General features: G+C 35.5%; 1 protein-coding gene across 4 annotated transcripts in view; it reads right to left on the reverse strand.

Moving 5' to 3' along the window:
* The window catches only part of SSBP2 (single stranded DNA binding protein 2), a 288,641-nt gene that overhangs the window by 74,507 nt on the left and 191,980 nt on the right, over positions 1 to 22,154 (reverse strand). For 2 of the 4 annotated variants that reach the window (XM_035014767.1, XM_035014765.1), the window contains exon 5: positions 12,344 to 12,433. The exons of the other annotated variants lie outside the window; for them this stretch is intronic. In XM_035014767.1, coding sequence (XP_034870658.1) covers positions 12,344 to 12,433 — 90 coding nt within the window. The remainder of the gene's footprint in view (positions 1 to 12,343; positions 12,434 to 22,154) is intronic. 4 annotated transcript variants of the gene reach the window in all.

The raw sequence follows: 22,154 nt of genomic DNA on the forward strand, positions 1-22,154 counted from the left end.
AGGAAGGAAGGAAGGAAGGAAGGAAGGAAGGAAGGAAGGAAGGAAGGAAGGAAGGAAAGCATGCTACTTTTTTCTTATCCTTCTGATAATATGGTAGGGAAGATTCTACTGATTGAGGAATAGTCTTTTCAAATTCTCAAATAGCAGTAAGAATGTTAAACAAACTGGCCTATGGTCTTGGTCTTCTAATACAAGTGGCAGATTATATATATATTTACTTTCTTTAAAAATGAAACGATACTCTCATATTCACTTGGTTACTTACCTAAATACAAAAAATCTATATTTAAAGTTACACAACTCATGCCTAAACTTTATAGAATAATCTTTCTACAGAACAGGTTTTTATAGCAATTGGTAATGCACCAAAAAGTCTGTTTTGAAACTAGAGCTTACTAATTTGACTAATGCTAGAATGTATATAAAAAAAGCAAAATGAGAAAACTCAAATTGCACAAAGTGAAGTTATTTCTCCATCTCCAATTTAAAATAAACATTTTGATATACAAGTCCTAAATAGATATATGTACACAAAATTGATAAGACAAATTCAAATGGAAAATATATTTATGGATGTCAGGGTAATGTGTAGAATACAAAAATGACAGAAAACAGGTAGTATTCACATTTGCAAGCACTTGAAGTAATTAATTCTATTTTACTCTTTCTTGAAAAGCATCCTACTGTTCTGATTACTCTATGCCCTGGCATTATATCTTCTACTTAAGATTATACCTGCTTGCAGGGTATAATGGACCATCCCTGGCAATAGCCTATATGCTCTTCTTAAAGGGACCAGCAGAGCTGTTTTCTCTGTTCCTTGGCAGGAATGAACAGTTGATAGTAACCAACACTTCACTCCCAGCAACATATCTTTGCCCCCCTCCCCCTCCAGCCACTGCCTCATCTCTTGCTTTCCCTTTAGAGCAAAACTCTGAGGTGGGCACACTTAATGTCTCCAATTTCTCTCTTCCCTACTTTTATTCAGCTTCCATGCCCATCACTCCACGGAAACTGGCCTGATCAAGGCCACAAGTTAAATCCTTGTTAAATACAATGGTCAACTGTCAGTCCTCAACTACTGTGAACTATCAGTAGCATTTGACATGGCTGATTATTCCTCTCCTTGAAACATTTTCTCCATGTGGCTTCCAGGATACCACAGTGCCTGGCTTTCTTCTTATCACTTGGACTGCTCTCTCTCATTCTTCTTCAGTGGTGCCTCCTCATCTCCCTGATTTCTTGACATTAGAGTGTATTAGGTCCATTGCAGAGCTTTCTGTCTCTATCAGCACTCACTATCTTGATGTTCTCATCCAGTCGTATAGCTTTAAATATTATCCACATGCTAATAATTCCCAAATGACTCTGGCCCAAGTCTGAACCACAGAACTGCAGACGGATAGTCCGTTCCCTACTCAACATCTCCTGAATATCTAATAGCTGTCTTAATCTTACCAAGTTCAAAATTAAGCTTCTAGTACTCCCCCTCATACCTCCTCCTGGAAGTTTGACCTACATCAGTAAATATCAACTCCATTCTTCCAGCTGAGTAAGTCAAAAGCCTTGCAGTCACCCTTGATTTGTCTTTTTCTCTCACAACACATATCCAGACCATCACCAGTATCTGTTGGCTTGAACGTCACAATATATCTAGAATCCAACCACTTCTCACTACTCTTACTACCTTAGTCCAGGATGTAACAATCTCTTGTCAAAATTTTGCAACAACATCCAAACTGGTCTCCCTATTTCCACCCTTCCCTCCTATAGACTAATCTCAACAAGTAGCCAGAATAAGACTGTTAAAACACTCCACTCAAGAGTAAAACCCAAAATTCCTACAGTGACCTACAAAGTTCTACTTTACCTGACTTTCTATTATCTAGGACTTCATATTGAACTATTCTCCCCAGCGGACACTACACTTTAGCTACCTGGACCTTCTGTTGTCCTTGGAAAATGCCAGTCATGCTTTGAACTCAGGGGCTTTACACGTGCTTGTCCCTCAGCCTCTAACACTTTCCCCAGATATCATGTACTTGTTCCCTCACTTTCTTCAGGCCTTTACAAACATGACATCTTCTTGATGAGTCCTTCTCTGGCTACCCTATCTAAAACTTTGGCAATAATGCCTATTTTCCTTTTAGGTTTCATTTTCCTCCCTAGTCCTTATCACAATCTAATATAGCATATTTATTTTGTTACTATCTCCCTTAATAGACTCTAAGTTCCATGTGGGCAGGGATTTCTATTTATCTTTTTTTTTTTTTTTAACTCATAGGGAGCACAGGTGGCCAAGGTCAGGGCTAGGCAACCCGCCCTAGGATGGGACCCTACCTCATAGGCCCCAGTCATATCTCCAGGAACCTGACTTTCACCAAGCTACATGCCTACAGGCTTACTCCTTCAACCTTCACCCCCTACCCCACCCACCTCCTTCCGTTGCAGTAAATATTTGTTGTTGTATGTCATCAGCAATCTTTGCCAATGGTTCTCAAATTTTAGTTTGTAAGACTCATCTGTTAAAAACAAAACAAAATGACAACAAAAACACAAAAGATTTCTGCCTCACTCCCTACCCCAAGAATTGTGACATACTGGAAGTTGGTTGACGCCCAGGACCCTCATGTCAGTACTGCACAAAACAAACTTGGAGGAACATTGTTCTTAGTCTTTACCATTTAGATTTCTTAGAAGCTATCTAGTGGTGAGCAAATTATGGCTCACCCACTAAGTGTGGCCTACCATTTGCTTTTGTAGATAAAGTTTCCCTGGAAGAGTTTTGCTGCATAGTGTCCGAGGCTATTTTTACACTACAAGGACACTATAACAACAGAGTCGAGTAGTTGTAACTTCAAAGCCTCCAAAGCCTAAAATATTTACTATCTGGCTTTTTACAGAAAAATTTTGTCAACTCCTCATATGGATACAAGATACATTATTTCTGAACACCACCTAGTGATAAGCTATCTTTTAAAAAAGCTGAAGACAGGGGCGCCTGGATGGCTCAAGGGGTTAAAATTCTGCCTTCGGCTCAGGTCATGATCCCAGGGTCCTGGAATTGAGTTCTGCGTCAGGCTCCCTGCTTAGCAGGGAGTCTGCTTCTCCCTCTCTCTCTCTCTCTGCAGCTCCCCCTGCTTGTGCTGTCCCTCTGTAAAATAAATAAATAAAATCTTAAAAAAAAAAAAAAGCTGAAGATATCCTAATGTATACTTAAGACAAATCTATCCCACCCATATAGGGCATTTGTAATATACGTAATAACCCATCCTTATCTTTATTCTTTTTTTAAAGTTTTTTATTTATTTAAGTAATCTCTACACCCAACCTGGGGTTTGAACTCACGACCCCGAGATCAAGAGTGGCATGTTCTACCAACTCAGCCAGCCAAATGCTCCACTCATCCTCATCTTTAATTCCCCAAAGAATGGTGACCATTTTGTTTCTGTAACCAACATTAAATAAAACTAAAATTGTTATAAATTGCCTTTGTATATTTGCAATTTTCTATACATCCCCCCACTCCAAGTAGCTATAATAAAAACTGAAGCTCTTGGGAAGAATTTTCAAAATTAGATCTTTTCAAAAGAAACTGTAATTTCAAATTAGCTGAAAAATAGATAAACCCTTATCACAGATTTAGTTTTAAAATATGATATTTTATTGCTTCATACTAAATATCCTAACACCTTTAGCTAGCAGGAGTAGCATTAAAGTAGAAGGAAAACCAGTATCGGTCTAGGGTGGCCAAGTTAACTTTTTCTGAAATATTGATTTTGATAAATAAACAAATAAAGTAGGGTTTTCTAACAGAAAATTATTTCATTCCATGCTACCGGGAAACCCATGTAAAGGCTCCGAGGCCCTGATACTCTCTTCTTTGCTCTCTGTCCATCTATTTACTGCTGTAGGATCTTCAGTTGTTTGAAACTGCAATTTGTAAAAAAGCTTACTTAGTTACTCAAGCTGAGCAGTTTTAATTTGTTCTAATAGTTGAGGCCAGAAAAACTATTACCCCATCTGCAGGAAAGCATTATCAAAGCCAGCAGCTGTCAGGCACCTTTATTTTTTTTTTTAGACTGCTTTTATCTTTGTAGTAGAGAAAAACTTGTTCTATTTTTGATATTTACAATTTCTGTTCCTTAAAGCTTCAAAATTACATTTTGAAGAAAATTAAACTTAATTTTTATGTCTTGAACTTTGATAAATAAGCAACCTTCCCCACCTCCACTCTCCAAATCCTGGTGTATTTAATTCTTTTTTTTTTTTTTTTAAGATTTATTTATTTATTTATTTGAGAGAGAGAATGAGAGAGAGAGAACACATGAGAGGGGATAGGGTCAGAGGGCGAAGCAGGCTCCCTGCCGAGCAGGGAGCCCGATGTGGGACTCGATCCAGGGACTCCAGGATCATGACCTGAGCCGAAGGCAGTCGCTTAACCAACTGAACCACTCAGGCGCCCTGGTGTATTTAATTCTGAAAAACGCTTTTTTTTTTTTTTAAAGATTTTATTTATTTCAGAGAGAGAGAATGAGAGAGAGCACATGAGAGGGGGTAGGGGCAGAGGGAGAAGCAGACTCCCCGCCGAGCAGGGAGCCCGATGCGGGACTCGATCCCGGGACTCCAGGATCATGACCTGAGCCGAAGGCAGACACTTAACCATCTGAGCCACACAGGCACCTGAAAAACGCTTATTTTTAATGTCTGGATTTTTAAACTGATAATGTTATAGTTCAGTACATCAAGTCTACTCAAGATTTTCAGTACCCTACTCATTCAAACTAAGGAAAGACATACTAACTAATTTTTTGGCTCATTATCTATGTTTAGAGATGCTATCTACAACTTCCAGGGAGAGGGAAATGAAGTTTCTTCTGGTTTAGAGTATTTCCTAAAACTAACTCTGCAACGGCCATGGTCAAGAAGGGTAAGAGGAAAGGAAAACCAATGGGAGTAGAGGCAATATGAAGATTAATAATAAAAGGGAACTGAGAAAGCATGTAGACTATTTAACTATATGTATAAATAACAGGGTAAAAAGGCTGTAACTGATTATAGAATAGTTGCATAAAAGTTTAAATAGGAATTGTAGAGCAGAGGTGCCTGGGTGGCTCACTCAGTTAAGCATCCCACTCTTGATTTCAGCTCCCATCATAATCTCAGGGTCATGAGATGGAGCCCTGCATCAGGCTCCATGCTCAGCAGGAGTCTGCTGGAGTCTCCTCTCTTTCTCTCTCCCTCTCCCCATCTACCTTTCCCACACACATGCTCTCTCTAATAAATATATAAATCTTAAAAAAAAAAGGAATAACAGAGCAGATGAGTATACTGAGTTATGAAGGTATCTTCAAAATGTAGGAATTATTTCCAGAAATAAATTAAATACCACCTCAAGAAACATTTAACCACAGCTTGTAAATGTTTTTTCCTCTTTTTTTTTGTTTTTTCAGTTTCAAGATCATTTGATTGTTAAATTAAATAATTATTTTTTCTTATTTTTTGATTCATTTTGATTCTTTTTCTTTTAAACTATCGAGAATATTATACTACCCTGAGCTTGTTTTTGTCTTCATTGCTTAATGAATGTCATTTATACAGAGCTTTTTCTGGTCAATAACAACACCATGGAGAAAAGGGAAGATTTCTTTCTATTTTTTGTTCTTCTTATTGCATGATTATTATGTCAAAGCATTAGGTCAACTTGCTACAGTACAGTCTTGCCAAAAATAGAACCTATGGAAAATACACCCTGAATAAGTAGAGACATCTACAAACCACCACTAGATGGCAAAGCAGCTTTCCTATTGCTAACATTAGGCCTGCAAGCAAACCATGTCTTACACAAACCTGCTGCAACGTGTTTTCTACACTATCAGTTTCTATCTATTCAGACTTTAAAATATGGATGACCACCTCAGTCTGAAACTAAATTGCTTGGTATGCTCTATCTTCCACAAATATTTATAATCCCACTGATGTCAAAGTCTTAAATTTATAATCCAACATCAATGTATTATTAGTTTTCAACAATTTCAGTTAAGAAAACTAAAGATCGAGTGAGTAGAGGACAGCAAATTTATCAAGATAAAAATCAAAACAAAACATAACATTCAGTAAAAATGAACCAAAGGCTACACAGGGTTCAAATTAGATATTTATAAGCATAGCCCACATTAGTTATATACTCAAAGGCATCTACATTAGCACTTATTAAAAAGATTATTTTTTTAATAAAAGATATGGATATGTTTAGTTACAGTGACAAAAAACAAGACAGAGTTTTCTACTTAAAAGTTTTCTTGTGGGGGAAAAAAAAAAGTTTTCTTGTGGGAAAAACCAGAAAGGAGGGAAAAATATAGTATTTTCACTCCTGACAAGTTTTCTTGGTTGAAATAAAAAATGTCCGTTTCTTCAGTGCAGTATAGCACATTCACAAGAGAAACTTTCTTGTTACTCAAATCTATAAAATTACAGAACTTCATAAGGTGACAAATAGTCTAATTTTTTTAAACACAAAGGAAGAACTTTGTTTTATTTTATGCATTTTACTAAACCATTTTGATTGTTACACATAAGTGAGAAGAAAATCTAATTGGTTCAAGGAACACTACTACCTATTCAATAAATTGCAGAAATCAAACTTTGCCTGTTTTTAGATAAGAATGCTATGAAAATGAATAAATAGCACATTGATGCTTTTAATACATAATTCATATTTCTTAGCATACAATGAAATTTTGCATATGATTCTAGCACAGGGACAGGAGACTCAAGTATAGACTCAGTTTTGATTGCCTACTATGTGTATTCACACCAACCACAAGAATGCATTTTCCTCCTCTAAAACTGCCAAACTAGTTAGATCAGTGGCCCTTTGCTTCCCCGTGACCCAGTAGCAAGACTTCCCAATTAAAGAAAGCTGCTCTAACATCATTCACCAGTTCCATGGTAGGTAGGTCACTTTGAGAATTTATACGGTTTTGTATACAAATTACTCTTGATAAAAGACTCCAAGTAAATAAACATGTGTCTTACTTTAAATGGCTTTATTTTACTAAACTGACACCTCCTTTTGCATGACCCACTATTCCCATTGATTTTACTTAATTGGTCTACTATTAAACAACAGAAGCTCTTCCATTTCAATAAAAATGTCAAAGTTTAAGTATGAACAATGTTAATATCTGTCACAAATAGACACTAATCTAAATTTTACAATATGATCACATAGTGAGTAGGACTCAGAAATACTGAAGCCGGTGTTTTATGTGCTAATTACAAACTCTTTTTTCTTTAGTTTCATTTTTTTAAATTTTTTTATTATTACATTCTGATAGGCTCAATCCTTTCCTGGCCTCATCCCATTGCAGCTGACCCCAAATAAGCTTTACATTTCCTCACTAAGAATAGGAATTCAAAACTATTCTCATACTTTGGATAATTCTTGGAGGTTAATATCCCTTTTGGAATTGAATTGGAAACTGGTGTTCAGACTTGAATTATGATTGTCTCCTGCTATTTCTACTCATATAAGTCAGCTAGCTACTCTTCATTAACACCAGGCATTATGGCCAGAATTATGCTGAAGTATAGACCAATCCTTGTAGGAAACTAATGCTTATATTTAGGAAATTCTTGAGCAGACTAATCCCATCATTATATGTACCAAAAGATAATAAGATCCTATTTCTTTTTTTTTAAAGTTTGGTAGTATGAGTTGTTCAATATTTCAAAGAGGTATTTCTAGGGAGACTGGATATTAAGCTTGTTGAATAGGGAAAAAGAGTATTTGGGATCAGCTAGAATGGTCTCCCTGGATAAAGAGGAATGACATGTATCAAACTCAAACATATCTTTTTCTACCTTCTATCTTTCCTCAGATAAAGACATTAAAACTTTCCAGAGGTCCACAGTAAGAACCTCAGAATGATCCTTGATTCTTCCAACTCTTTCTTTTCTAACCCTAATTTGGCTAATCAACTAAAGCCTATCAAACAACTATGAATTGCTTCTTCCTTTCCAATCTTTTTTTCTTTTTTTTAAAGATTTTATTTATTTATTTGAGACAGAGAGAATGAGAGACAGAGAGCATGAGAGGGAGGAGGGTCAGGGGGAGAAGCAGACTCCCTGCCAAGCAGGGAGCCCGATGCGGGACTCGATCCTGGGACTCCAGGATCATGACCTGTGCCGAAGGCAGTCGCTTAACCAACTGAGCCACCCAGGTGCCCTTTCCTTTCCAATCTTAACGCCACCACTCTTCGATAGGTCCATAAAGTCTCTTCCTTGGGCTACTTACACTAGTCAACTGACTGATTCCCTCGCATCTATTCTCTTTAACAAGTTCTTTATCTTTCAAGTGTTGTGTTTTTGGAGTTCAGTTGCATACCCTCTTACTCTCTCCTTCTGTACTTTCTCGCTAGATAATTAATCTACCCCTGTGGACTCAAGTGCTCTTAATATGATGATAATCCTGCAATTTTTATCTCTAGCCTGATCAATCACTGCCTTAGGCTTCAAGCCCATGTTCACTAGTCTAAAGGATATCTCTAACTGGAGGTCCCACAGGAACCTCATCTGTCCCACCTCATTTTGTGGTCTCTATCTTGGAAAATAAAATCCCCATCTGCCCAGGTTGAGACAGAAACCAGAATATTATTCTTGAATTCTTTTACTCACACCCTGTGCATTTATTTGTCTCTTAAATCTGTTCATCTCTTTCCACACCCACTGCCACTATCTTAGTTCAGGCCATCATCAAATCTCATTTGGATCATTGTAGCAGCCTCCTAAATAGTCTCCCTACCTTCAGACCTGTCCCTCTGCAATCCTGGCTACATTAGAGTGATTTTTCTAAAAGTACAAATATTAATATGCCTCTCTCCTGCTTGAAATCCTTCAATAGCTTATTACTGCCCTTAAGATCAAGTTCATTCAAACTCTTACCTGACCTACAAGCTCTTCGAGGTTTCTCTGGAGCCTTATCACCAGCCACTCTCCATTGTTTTTTTAAATATTTAGTTTCTCTCCTCTCCTTTCTGGGCCTTTGGAAATTCTTTTCCCTCTTCCTGGAATATTCTTTCCCTTGCTCCCTGCTTCTTTGCTTAACTCATCTTTGGATGCCAATTTGGATTTCATTTACTATTTTGACAATATTTCCTTGACAATGACCTCCCAAGATTCGGTTTGGTGGCCTTCTGATTTGCCCTAAGAGCACACTCTACTCACTTAATACAGCCATTTTTTTTCTCTACTCTAATTGCCTGTCTCTCTCTCCTTAACCACAATGTATGTTTTTTGAGGGCCTCTATACTTTTGCTTCCATTGTTCCCAGTTTCTGGAATATCATTCCCCTGCTTTTTTCCCTGGAAAACTTTTTCCGAACTACTCCCAGCTTCAATTCAGGTAGACTTACCAGCTTTTCTTCTAGGTCATCACAGAACTACATTTCATTCTGTTACAACACATAGCTTGCTACATTACAGTTACTTATTTTTAATAATGTCCCTTGGCTAGACAGTGAGTGTCAGGAAGGTACATATTAACATACTCATTTTTAGATGCCTACCACAGTGCCTGGTATGTAGTAGTTCTTCATTATGTACCCACCAGAATAATTAAAACAAAGTTAACTCTGTTTCTTTCTTTTTTTTTTTTTTTAAGATTTTGTTTATTTATTTGAGAGAGAGAGAGAATGAGAGAGAGCACATAGAGAGGGGGGAGGGTCAGAGGGAGAAGCAGACTCCCTGCCAAGCAGGGAGCCCGATGCGGGACTCGATCCAGGGACTCCAGGATCATGACCTGAGCCGAAGGCAGTTGCTTAACCAACTGAGCCACCCAGGCGCCCGTTAACTCTGTTTCAACTACTCCTACCAAGAATTAGGCAAAAGACAGGTAAGATGAAAATGGGTCATTTTACAAAATGTGTAGATGAAAATGTATGGGTTTATACATCTTTGCTTAACCCTAGAAGTATTCAGCTTCTTTCCCGACCCACCCCTCTTTTTAAAAGTGCCATTTAGAGAGCTTCTACTAACTCTTACATGTAAATAAACCCTTTTGATTTACTCTCTAACTCTAATTCATCATTGGCAAGAGAAATGAAGCATGAGAGAAAAAAAATTAAATGAGCTAAAAATATTTTATGAATAATGATCAATTATGAATTTTAAAAGGTCAATTCTATGGCAGAAGTCCAGAAAGCCTTGATTTGAATCCCAACGCTGTCACTTCCTGACTTTGTGCAAACCACTTATCTATCAAGCCTTCGTTTTTCCATCTGTGCAATAAGAACTGCAATAATACATGCGTCGTACCTAGGGTTATTGTTGGAATTCAGACTTTATATATGTAAAACATTTAGAACAAAGCACGACATACAGTAGCAGTTAATAAGTGTTAGCTATTATTATCTTAAGATAAATCGAGATTGTTTAATAAATAAGAGTTATAGTATGTTGCTAGATTATAGGAAAGGACACTCAAGACAGAACATGAGTTCTAAAAGAGTTCTGAATACTCTAGACCAGTTGAGTATTAATATAGAGTAGTGATACGAATAAGCATGTCCTAAAGGACTTTACATTTCAGAGTTGGTACTAGGTTCTAATTAAGACCTTTGTGTTTAATTGCTGTAACTCTGGAAGATTTTACTTCTCTATTTTCACATTTATAAGTACTCTGATCTACCCTGTAATGATGGTATGGATTAACTAACAAGTGACTGTCAAGGACTTTGAAAATACAAAAACACTAAAGTGACAAATCAGTGTAAGTACCTAATGTAATTCACTAACAATATAGCATACTACATTAATTCCCATAATGCCTTCCAATTCTCGTTCTTAACTCCTAAGTTCTTGTTAATTTTCTCAAAGGATGTTATAAAATTTACTATGTAGTAAGAAAAAAAATAAACTTCAGAATCTGTATTAGTTTGGGTTAGAAAACTGTTAGAATTAAGTGTAGATCCAATAAAATTTAAAAGTGATGTATTATAGGCGAGGATGCAGAGAAAGGGGAACCCTCCTACACTGTTGGTGGGAATGCAAGCTGGTGCAGCCACTCTGGAAAACAGTATGGAGGTTCCTCAAAAAGTTGAAAATAGAGCTACCCTACGACCCAGCAATTGCAATACTGGGTATTTGCCCCAAAGATACAAATGTAGTGATCCGAAGGGGCACATGCACCCCAATGTTTATAGCAGCAATGTCCACAATACCCAAACTACGGAAAGAGCCTAGATGTCCATCAACAGATGAATGGATAAAGAAGATGTGGTGTACACACACACACACACACACACACAGAGGAATATTAGGCAGCCATCAAAAAATGAAATCTTGCCATTTGCAACGACGTGGATAGAACTAGAGGGTATTATGCTAAGCGAAATAAGTCAATCAGAGAAAGACAATTATCATATAATCTCACAGATATGAAGAATTTGAGAAACAAGACAGAGGATCACAGGGGAAGGGAGGGAAAAATGAAACAAGACGAAACCAGAGAGGGAGACAAACCATAAGAGACTCTTAATCTCAGGAAACAAACTGAGGGTTGCTGGAGTGGTGGGGGGTGGGAAGGATAGGGTGGCTGGGTGATGGACATTGGGTAGGATATGTACTATGTTGAGTGCTGTGAATTGTGTAAGACTGATCATAGACCTATATCCCTGAAACAAATAATACATTATATGTTAATAAAAAAATTTTTAAAAAGTGATGTAATTCTAAAATCATTATCATCGTTGCTAAAATAAATGGTCTTGTTGAGATTTTAAAATATCAGCATATGTATTTTAAAATCCGATTTTAAAATGTCATATAATAATATTAATAACAATTCCAGCTTAAAAGCCAAAGAGATGATTATCAAAATATTTTTGATAAAGCCTATCATTCGATAAATGAAAAGGTTATGATTTAGCCATATTTTAAAAGTACAGCCAAATCTTGATTATCTTTGGTCCGTGGAGATCTGGATAGTTAGGGTAGTTAAAACCCATCTATCATTCCAGAACTTCATCTTTAGCCTCTCCTCCCACTACATATTTACCACAGTTAACTTAATGGGCCAGTTTGCATTTCCACTCCCTTTCTTTCTTACTTGAACAAGGAAATGGCAAAATAAATACATGAATAAAAATTTGACAACAGATAAGACATGGGAAGGAAGGGCTAATCTATACACTAGATAACCCGTCTCGGAGTATCAAGAGTTGGCTGCACACATTTTGTTTACCTTCAGAACTAAAACAGCCTCATTCTCCTTCATGTCTTTAAATAAAACCAAACAGGAGCTCCTATGCCTTAACATCCCTAGTCAGCGTTTCTCTGAGTACCTGAAAGAACCCTGGTGGTACAGGACCTACTGGCATGCCATCTCCTGGGGGAACGTTTCCTAGCACTGGGCTGGGAGCTGCTGCGGCGCTCTGCAAAGAATAAAGGAGAAACAAACCTACATCATTACAGCGAAGGCACAAAACCAAAGACTAACGATCACAGATTGTAGGAAGGGGAGCTTTTCATTCCCAGGAATAACTATTGGTAATTTCCCCCACTCCAGAGGCAAACTAAGGTACAGCAGTTAGTTTTGTATATGACTAAGTTATTTGGTTTAAACAAGTCTTTTAAAACTGTTTGAATCATAGGATTTTAATAAGATGGTATATTTGAATGATATATAAAAAGCGAATAATAACATGACAAAAAGATAAAAGTTTAAGTAAATGCTTTATTGAAGGCACAGGCATCTGAAATGGTAACGTCAATAACAAATACGTATATATGTCGGTAATAAGTTTGAAAATGGTGGGTACAAAAGTTGGGAAAAAGAACTCTTTCTTTAGATTATGCTTTTCTGTGTTGTAAACAAGAACAACTAATTTTCTGCCTATACGTGGTAACACATTATTCAATTTCTGATATACTACAACTGGAAGCCAAAATATAATTGATAGCAAAAACAGGGTGGTGAGGATGAAAAAGTAATTAGGAGACTGAATAAAAGAATTAGATTTAGAGAGATTAGTCTCATATAAACAGATTATGAAAGAAACCGATTGAAAAACTCAGTCTATTTCACTTACAAATTATTTTATGGAACCCTAGAGCTTCATGAAATAGGAGTACTAAAAATTCTGAGTTAGACTCTTTGTAATCAAATCGAGGTTTTAGATTTAATTATTACATACAACAGTAATACATATCACTCACTATTCCACAACCATGGGTTTCATTTCATCCTTCTACCTAGTTAGACATATTATAAATCTAAGAACAGTCACAAAGGGACCAGAAATGTGCTGAAGAAAGATCAGTATGAATACAACAGTTCTGCTATGAAAAGACCTCAAAACAAATACTGGATCTAGTATGTCTGTTGCACTGTCCTTGTCCATATATCAATGTATTCATTCATACATTAATATTCCATTAGAGAATGAAAAATCAATATATTTGTAGCCTACATTTCCTGGTATATAAATTGATAAAAATACTAAAACATGTTTATTCTATAATGCTAGCAGTTTTTAATAATGATGACCAATGATTTTAGTATTTCCTGAGGAAATCTAGATTTAAATGTGGTTATCTAAAATGTTGCTTACCTATGAATGCCAAAATTCTAAACTTCTGATAAAGCGTATAAAAGGACAAATAATATTTCTTAGATATTAAGATGAAACATTAATCTGTTATTCTATTCTATTTTATTTTATTATTATTACTTTTTTAAGTAGGCTCCACGCCCAGCATGGAGCCCAATGCAGGGCTTCTTGGACTCACAACCCTGAGATGCAGACTTGAGCAGAGATCAAGAGTCAGACGTTTAACCAACTGAGCCACCCAGGCACCCATGTTATTCTATTTGAAGCAAAAACATGCAATTTAATTAGTGTACATTAATTGAATACCTACCATTTGCCAGATATTGTCCTATTTTGCTTTATGTATCAACATTCATGTTTTTTAAAAATGAAAGGCACATTTTTTTTCATTTTAAGTAAAGTGGTGTAAAATTTTAACATACAGTGTTACAGTAAGAGGAAAATTTACTACCAAATATTTATCCTCTTTTAGTTTAAATATGATTACAGCTAGATCTAGGAAAAAAGATTTGATCGAGGTCCTTTGATAGTCAATTACTGTCATGGGGAAGCTGCTCTCAGTACTAAGAGCTAGACATAGGATGTCACTATTGTTCTAATTAATTGCAGGATAGAAACTTTTTTTTTAAAGATGTATTTATTTATTTGAGAGGGAGAGACAGAGAGAGTTAGAGAACAAGAGAGAGAGAGAATAAGCGGGGAGGAGAGGGAGAAAAGCAGGTTCCCTGCTGAGCAGGGAGCCCAAAGCAGGACTCAATGCCAGGACCCTGAGATCGGGACCTGAGCCAAAAGCAGATGCTTATCTGACTGAGCCACCAAGGTGCCCTGATAGAAACATTTTGAGACAAGTTTGTAAACCATCCTCACCTATACTTTTACAGATATGTGTACTACAACTTTGAGCAGTTTTATAAAAACAAAATAGAATTCAGTGAATTATTGCAGCTTCTTAGTGTAATTCCAAGATGTTATTTCTCCCTCAATTGTAGTTGCCTAGCATGTGATGTGATAAGCACTGGGTGTTATACACAACTGATGAATTATTGAACTCTACATCTGACACGAATGATGTACTATATGTTGGCTAATTAAATTTAAATTTAAAAAATAATAAAATTAAAAACATTTCAAAGCAAAAAACAAACAAAAACCTTCTGCCTCCCTGAAGGAGAAGAAAAAGTTTGTTTGCATCTAAATTAAAATTCAACAAAAATGCTGGGTCATCATTGGCTCCTTTATTTTTTTCTTTTTTGGGGACCACAGAGCTTAAAGGTATATAATATGCTAGCTTTTTCTTCAAAGTTCTTCATTATATATGCTTCCTATGGTATTTTTCAGCTATTATTTAAAAGTGAAACAAAATGTATGATTCAGATGAAGATTTAAACAATTAAATCTTTAAAAATGGCTTTTGAATGTTCATTTCATGACTTCAAAATTATTGAACAAATTCAATCAAAATATATATTGTCGAGAACTCTTTTACGCTCTGCAACAGAGCAGTTAACACAATAGGAAAAAAAATCCTTAAAACCCTTGCCATTTGGAATTTAACATGCTAGTGCGAGAAGAAAGATAATGATAAGTTCTATGGAGAAAAAAAGAACAGGGAACAGGGAGTTCCCAATAAAGAGTGTAGGGATTATAACTTTAAATAGAATAATCAGGAATGAATGAATAAATCATACAAACTAATGGATCACGTTATGATGACTAACTGATTTAAATATGCCTCTTACTCTGTTGTTGAGATTGCCTCCCTACATTTCAAGAGGTACCAAATTCCTACACTTTGCACCTATTCCCTCACAGTGGCACAAGAATTTTGTGGAAATTTTTCTTTCTTGATAATCGTACTTTGGGCAAATAGTATTCTTGAAAAGAACAGAAGTGAAAAAAACAGAATAGAAACAGCAAATTGTTTCTTGAAAATAGAAGAGTTTTATAGCTAGATGATTTCTGATTTAGAACATGATGATGTAGTTTTCTGGTGTGATAGTAATTTCTAGCCTTGGCCCAAGGACACCAAGTGAAATGAACAGAATCTTAGTAATTATCCAGTTTGTTTACCCAGTACAAAGCACTACGTCAGAGCATTTCAGCCCAAACTTCACTCTGTGGACCACATTTTTGAGCTAAATCATTCATCCATTCCTCTAGGATTTATTGACAAGGGATAACTCACTCTTTATTGTACTGTGTGGACACAAGCTTACACTGTGTTAACCATTAACAAATACTAGTCTGATAATAAATACTCCAGAGGTACACCAAATTGCACTGCAAGCATTGTGAAAGAGTATATTTCTCAAATCATTTAACTTGCTCATTTATATACAGTAGCAATATAAATAATACATGCTTTGAAACTGTAAGCAAAATGAGAATCAAGTTTTGGGGAATAGGGATTTATGTAGAAGAAAGAAGTACAAAATTTCTTGGATTTCATTGCTACAATTTATTTATTTTTATTTTTTCTTAGAGAAAGAATGGGCTAACGGGTGGGGGAGCCGAGGGAGAAGGGGAGAGAGAGAGAATATCAAGCAGGCTCCACACCCAGTAGGAAGCCAACTGTGGGGCTTGATCTCATGACCCTGAGATCACGAACTGTCATTGCTACAATTTCTGGGACTTGTTTCAAGTTTACTTCCAACTTATGAGAAATTTATCTCTTGACTTAAAGATTAACAGAAAATTGTTGGCTCTAATTTATAAAGTCTGTATTATTCTGGATGGTTGTGACTAAATCACAAAAGAAGAGCAAGTAGTTTAATTATATTAAGAACTACTAGAAAGCATTAGTTTCACTGGATTTGTGTGAATTCCCATTAGAATACCATGAAAATCCTTTATTATGTAATATGTGCATGATTAGGGTTGACTTTTTATTTTCTCTCTCTCATAAAAAGAAAATCCTGTAAATATTATGGCTTTAGAGGCGCCTGGGTGGCTCAGTTGGTTAAGCGACTGCCTTCGGCTCAGGTCATGATCCTGGAGTCCCTGGATCGAGTCCTACATCGGGCTCCCTGCTCAGCAGGGAGCCTGCTTCTGCCTCTGACCCTCCCCCCTCTCATGTGTTCTCTCTCTCTCATTCTCTCTGTCTCAAATAAAAAAAAAAATAAATAAATAAATAAATATTATGGCTTTAAAATATTTCTTCTAACTAAACTGAATACATAAGACTTCAGGGCAAATGTGAAAATATTAATTATCATTAAAAGTGTTTTGTCTCTCTACTGGATTAATTTGTAAGCTTTCAATATATACGTTCAGATAGGTATTTTCTATCTGCTCTTAAATCATTTACTTTGTCATAGTCTTAAATTTCAAGGGTTTTGGGGGCACCTGGGTGGCTCAGACGGTTATTCAGCTCAGGTCATGATCCCAGGGTCCTGGGATTGAACCTCACTTCGGGCTCCCTGCTCGGTGGGGAGCCTGCTTCTCCCTCTCCTCTTACTGCTCCCCCTGCTTGTGCTCTCTTGCTCTGTCAAATAAATAAATAAAAACCTTTAAAAAAAATAATTTCAAGGGTTTTTGAGAGTGACAACTTTAATTTTTCTTTTTTATTTCCCCAAGTCACTAACGTAATTTTATCTACTTTTTATATATGCAATATATTAAATTTGGTGAATTGTTTGCTTTCCCAAGGACACAGTAAAATGAACTTTAAAGAGTCACCATGAAATCTTTACATGTTGTTATATATTTATCTTTGCTTAAGTCTGTGTGGCCATTTTCCTCTCTTGGACTTCCTATACTTATATAATTCTACCCTTTAAGAAGGCGTAAGTCAATCTGTGCCCTTTCTTTCTTTTTGTGTTGTTTGTTTTTCCTTTGTATATATAGATGTCTAGCACCATTTCCCATTTTCTCCTTTCTCTTAAGTGCTATTATATAACTGCATTTAATAAATATTTTTATTCTCCCTCTAATTCCCTATTTCTGAATTTAAAGAAGAGAGATACACTGTTATTTTATATTTTATCTTCTTAAATAAAAATCTGTAATAGAAATGAAAAGAATTCTTATTTTAATCTTAGTTATTGTCACTAGTGGCCTCTGATAGAAAAAAATTGTATATACTTCTGCATGGAGGTTTCAAAACAACAGGCATATAATAAAATTTTGCTTAAAAATAAAATTAGGATACAATTGATTACTAAATTAGCATTTATCAAGATTCTACACATTAAATAACTAACAGTTTTATTTACTAAGGATGTTAGAGAACCGGTTGCCTAATTATACATCAGGGAATCAAGATATAAAGTCTGTACTTGGTGCAATAGAAAAAAATATTTTAAGTATATATAAAATTGTTAAGGTAATAACAGAAGAACTAAAATAGTGACACGATTATTAGAAATAGGAAGACTTGATTAAAGGGAAGGGTGAGTAGGAAGAAATTGGGCAGGGAGTTGATTTTTAGTATTAAGCTATCTGTGCTATTTTTAAGCCATATGCAGGAAGTTTTTTGAGAAACATTTAAAATGGTGATAATATCTTATCTTTACAATTTTGATGCAAAGCACAATTAAATATTTGTCTGTTGGTTGAAGACATATTCTTTATCATACTAAGAAATCTTTCTATATGGGGCGCCTGGGTGGCTCAGATGGTTAAGCGTCTGCCTTCGGCTCAGGTCATGATCCCGGGGTCCTGGGATCGAGTCCCGCATCGGGCTCCCTGCTCCTTGGGAGCCTGCTTCTCCCCCTCCTTCCTGCTCCAGCTCTCTCTCTGTCTCTCTCAAATAAATAAATAAAATAAAATAAAATAAAAAAAGAAATCTTTCTATGCCTAGTATTCTAAAAACAATTTTCAAAGAAATCAGAAATTAAAAAAGATGCTTTGCCTTTTTATATTTGATTGATACTTTGGTTTTCCTTTTGGGAAGCATGATATAAGTAATCATATATTGATAGTTTTTTTTAAACTTAAAGCATCATTGTATTTCTGAGATAAGCCATGCTTGATCATCATGGGTGATCCTTTTAATAGGCTAATGAATTATATTTGTTAATATTTTATTCAGGATCTTTACATCTATATTCTAAATGAGACCGGTTTAGAATGTTCCTTGCTGTATTATATCTTTCAAACTTGAACATCCAGATAATTTTACCTTCTCAAAATGAATTGGATGGCAAACTATCTTTTATAATGCTCTGAAGAAGTTTTATAATACAGTGTTTATCTGCTTTTTGAAAGTTAAAAAATATGCAGCAGTAAAACTGCCTGAATACAAAAGGCAATTTTGGAAATAATTATGGTCATTATTCTTTTTATATTTTCTAAACTTCTATTTGCTTCAATTCTGTTCATTTACATTTTTCCCAGAACACTTCATTTCATTGAGATTTTTAGTTTTATCCATATTCACACTACTTTCACATACTTAAAAAAAGTCCTCTGCAGCAGCTGTGAGACTACTAGTTGACCACAAACATCTGTTTTTCTCTTCTTCCATGGTAATAGAACCTTAGCCAAGCACACAGCAGCCCAACGACATCATATTTCTGTCTCCCTTTTTCTCACCAAGAATTAAAGTTCTTACTAATGAAATGTGAGCAGAAGACGTATACGCCATATCCAGGCTTTGGTCTTAAGAGTTTGGAATGCAGCTTACCTAATTTTTTTTTTTTTAAGATTTTATTTTTGAGTAATCTCTACACCCAATGTGGGGCTTGAACCTACAACCTCCAGATCAAGAGTTGCATGCTCTACTGACTAAGCCAGCCAGGCGCCCCATCCTACTTATTTAATTAGAGACCTAATTGCTGTCACGCCGCTAGCCTCAGTCTCAGTCTCTGGATGACTTCATGGAGCAGAGCCGCTCACCTGTCCTGGACCACCTTACCAAACTGCTGGCCCTGAAACAGATGATGGAGATTTACTTTCTCTCTCCTAAACTGAATTAGCATTGTCATTATCTTTGCCAGAAACTGTTTACTTCTTTTGCTTTTTTTATTATCTCTATTCTCATGCTTTTTTAAAAAAAGGCTTTATTATTTATTTTCAAACTTCTCAATTAAATTAGTAAATAATTTATTTTTTTTAAATACAAAGAATATAAAACTATAAGATTTGGCTCTGAATTTACCTTTGATTGAATCTGTAAGGTTTGATGTTGATGTTCATGATTTTTTCCCTAAATCATCTAATCAGTATAATTTTGATTACTGGATATAACTGGAAACCAAAATTATACTGATTAGATGATTTAGCAAAAAAAAAAAAATATGAGAACAGCAACATCAAACCTTGTCAATATAAGCAAAGATACACTTTAATTTACAAATGGTTGGAGGCTTTTTTTTTTTTTTTAATTTCTAGCTTTCCCAACTGTGTCTAGATAAGATGTAGTATACAATTTCTATATTTAGGAATTTGTTGAACAATTTTTTTTTGTGGTCTAACCAATGATCAATTTTCATAACTTCCCATGGATATTTAGTAAAATATCTATAGTCTACATTTTTATCCATTTGTATAATATCTTCATATTGGCTCTATTTTTTGTCCCCTTGCTCTTTCAAATATATATAATACCCTACAATTCTTGCTTGTCCATTTCTCCCTTATTTTCCATGTTTAATAATCACTGCCTCGAATCTACTTTGTCTGAAATTAATATTGCAAGCTCTTCTTTCCTTGTGTGTTTATTTTACATCTCCCACCCACTTATTTTGAAACTTTATGCTATATTTGTTTCACTTGTAAGCAAGAAAAGTCCTCTAATATGCATCTAATGAGATGTCCTTTAAAATTGGAAAAAAAGAAACAAATTGTCTTTATCCTAAGTTTTAAAGGTATTAAAATTAAGACAAAAAATATCATTTACCCTTTGCTGATGAAAAAGGAAGCTAGCTTACACTTCCTATTCTATATCTCCCTCTTCCATTTCCTAATTCTTACTATAAACATCTAGAGGTTTGGGCATACACATGTTATTTCCATCATCTCTTCTTTCAGTAATAACTTTTGGCCTCTCCATTCAGTTTTGTAACCATACTTTCAGCTTAAAAAATAAAGAACTCCAATTTTATCTATTGTTTTCCCTATCAGTTTTTTTTCTTTTTTTTTTAAAGATTTTATTTACTTATTTGAGAGAGAGAGCAAGATAGTGAGAGAGAAAGCACGAACGGGGGGAGAGGGAGAAGCAGACTCCCCGCTGAGCAGGGAGCCCAATATGGGGCTCAATCCCAGGACCGTGGGATCATGACCTGAGCTGAAGGCAGACGCTTAACCGACTGAGCCACCCAGACTCCCTGCCCGGCTATCAGTTTCTTAAAAATAACATAACATTTGCTACCCAGGACTTTCAATTTGTATACATTTCTAGGGTGGCCAGAGGATACAGAAATATCATTTTCCAAACGCTTATATATGCAAATGTCTTTGTTGACTCTCATCAAAACTAGAGATATCACTGTTGGCTGGTATTTAGTGTTGCAGAAATCTGATCCTGTCCTGATTTTTGTTCCTAGGGATGTAATCTGTTTTTCTCTTCTAGATATTTGGAGGATGTTTTCTTGATATTTATAATTCCCAAATGCCTCAATTCTGTACCTAGGTACTGATTTCTAAATTACTTGCCTAAGGGCGCCTGGGTGGCTCAGACGGTTAAGTGTCTGCCTTCGGCTCAGGTCATGACCCCAGGGTCCTGGGATCGAGTCCCGCATCGGGCTCCCTGCTCCTTGGGAGCCTGCTTCTCCCTCTGCTTCTCTCTCTCTGTCTCTCATGAATAAATAAATAAAATCTTTAAAAAATAAATAAATAAATAAATAAATTACTTGCCTAAAATGATGTGAACCTCTTCAGTGATCATTCCTGAGTTATTTTTTCAAATGCTAGAAAGCTGGTGGGGAGAAAATCTTTTCAGTTAACAGGTATAAAGGAAAGATCTGACAAACCTCAAAGGGTCATTCTTTGCAAATGTTATTAGTAACTAAGTAAACAGTTAAGATATTATTGATAACTAGGGAAATATGCTTAGGAATCTTGCCAGGAAAGGATTTTTCTAAGTTATTGGTGGCATGGGAAATTGGTACACTTGTAGTAAGCACTTTACATGTATATATCATGTGCTATAAAAAATGAATAAATTTTGACTAAGTGATCCTTCTTTTCAGATACTATTCAAATATAAATTCTGAACTATGAGAAAAAATAGTACACATAAAATATGTTCACTGTCATATATTTATAGTAAGAAATACTCAGAGTAACCTAAAACTTCAGCAATTATGTAATGCTTAAATAAATTGTAGTACATCTAAGTGACAAAACATGATTCAACTAATAAAAATAATGGTTACAAATGGAATTATTTGGGAAACATAAGAATTTGTTTATGATATAATGCTTTGTGAAACATGCCAAATATAGAATTGAGTGTAGAATATATATACTATATTTATGCAAATGATAAAAAATAATCTATGAAAGACAGTGGGTGGATACATAAAGTTAACGGTTATAATTATATAAATGATTTTTTTTCAGGAGAAAAGCTTTGTATAATGTTTATTATCTATAATGA

Source organism: Mirounga leonina, unplaced genomic scaffold (assembly GCF_011800145.1).
Source record: "Mirounga leonina isolate KUSES-001 unplaced genomic scaffold, KU_Mleo_1.0 Mir_168, whole genome shotgun sequence".
NCBI classification, from domain to species: domain Eukaryota; kingdom Metazoa; phylum Chordata; class Mammalia; order Carnivora; family Phocidae; genus Mirounga; species Mirounga leonina.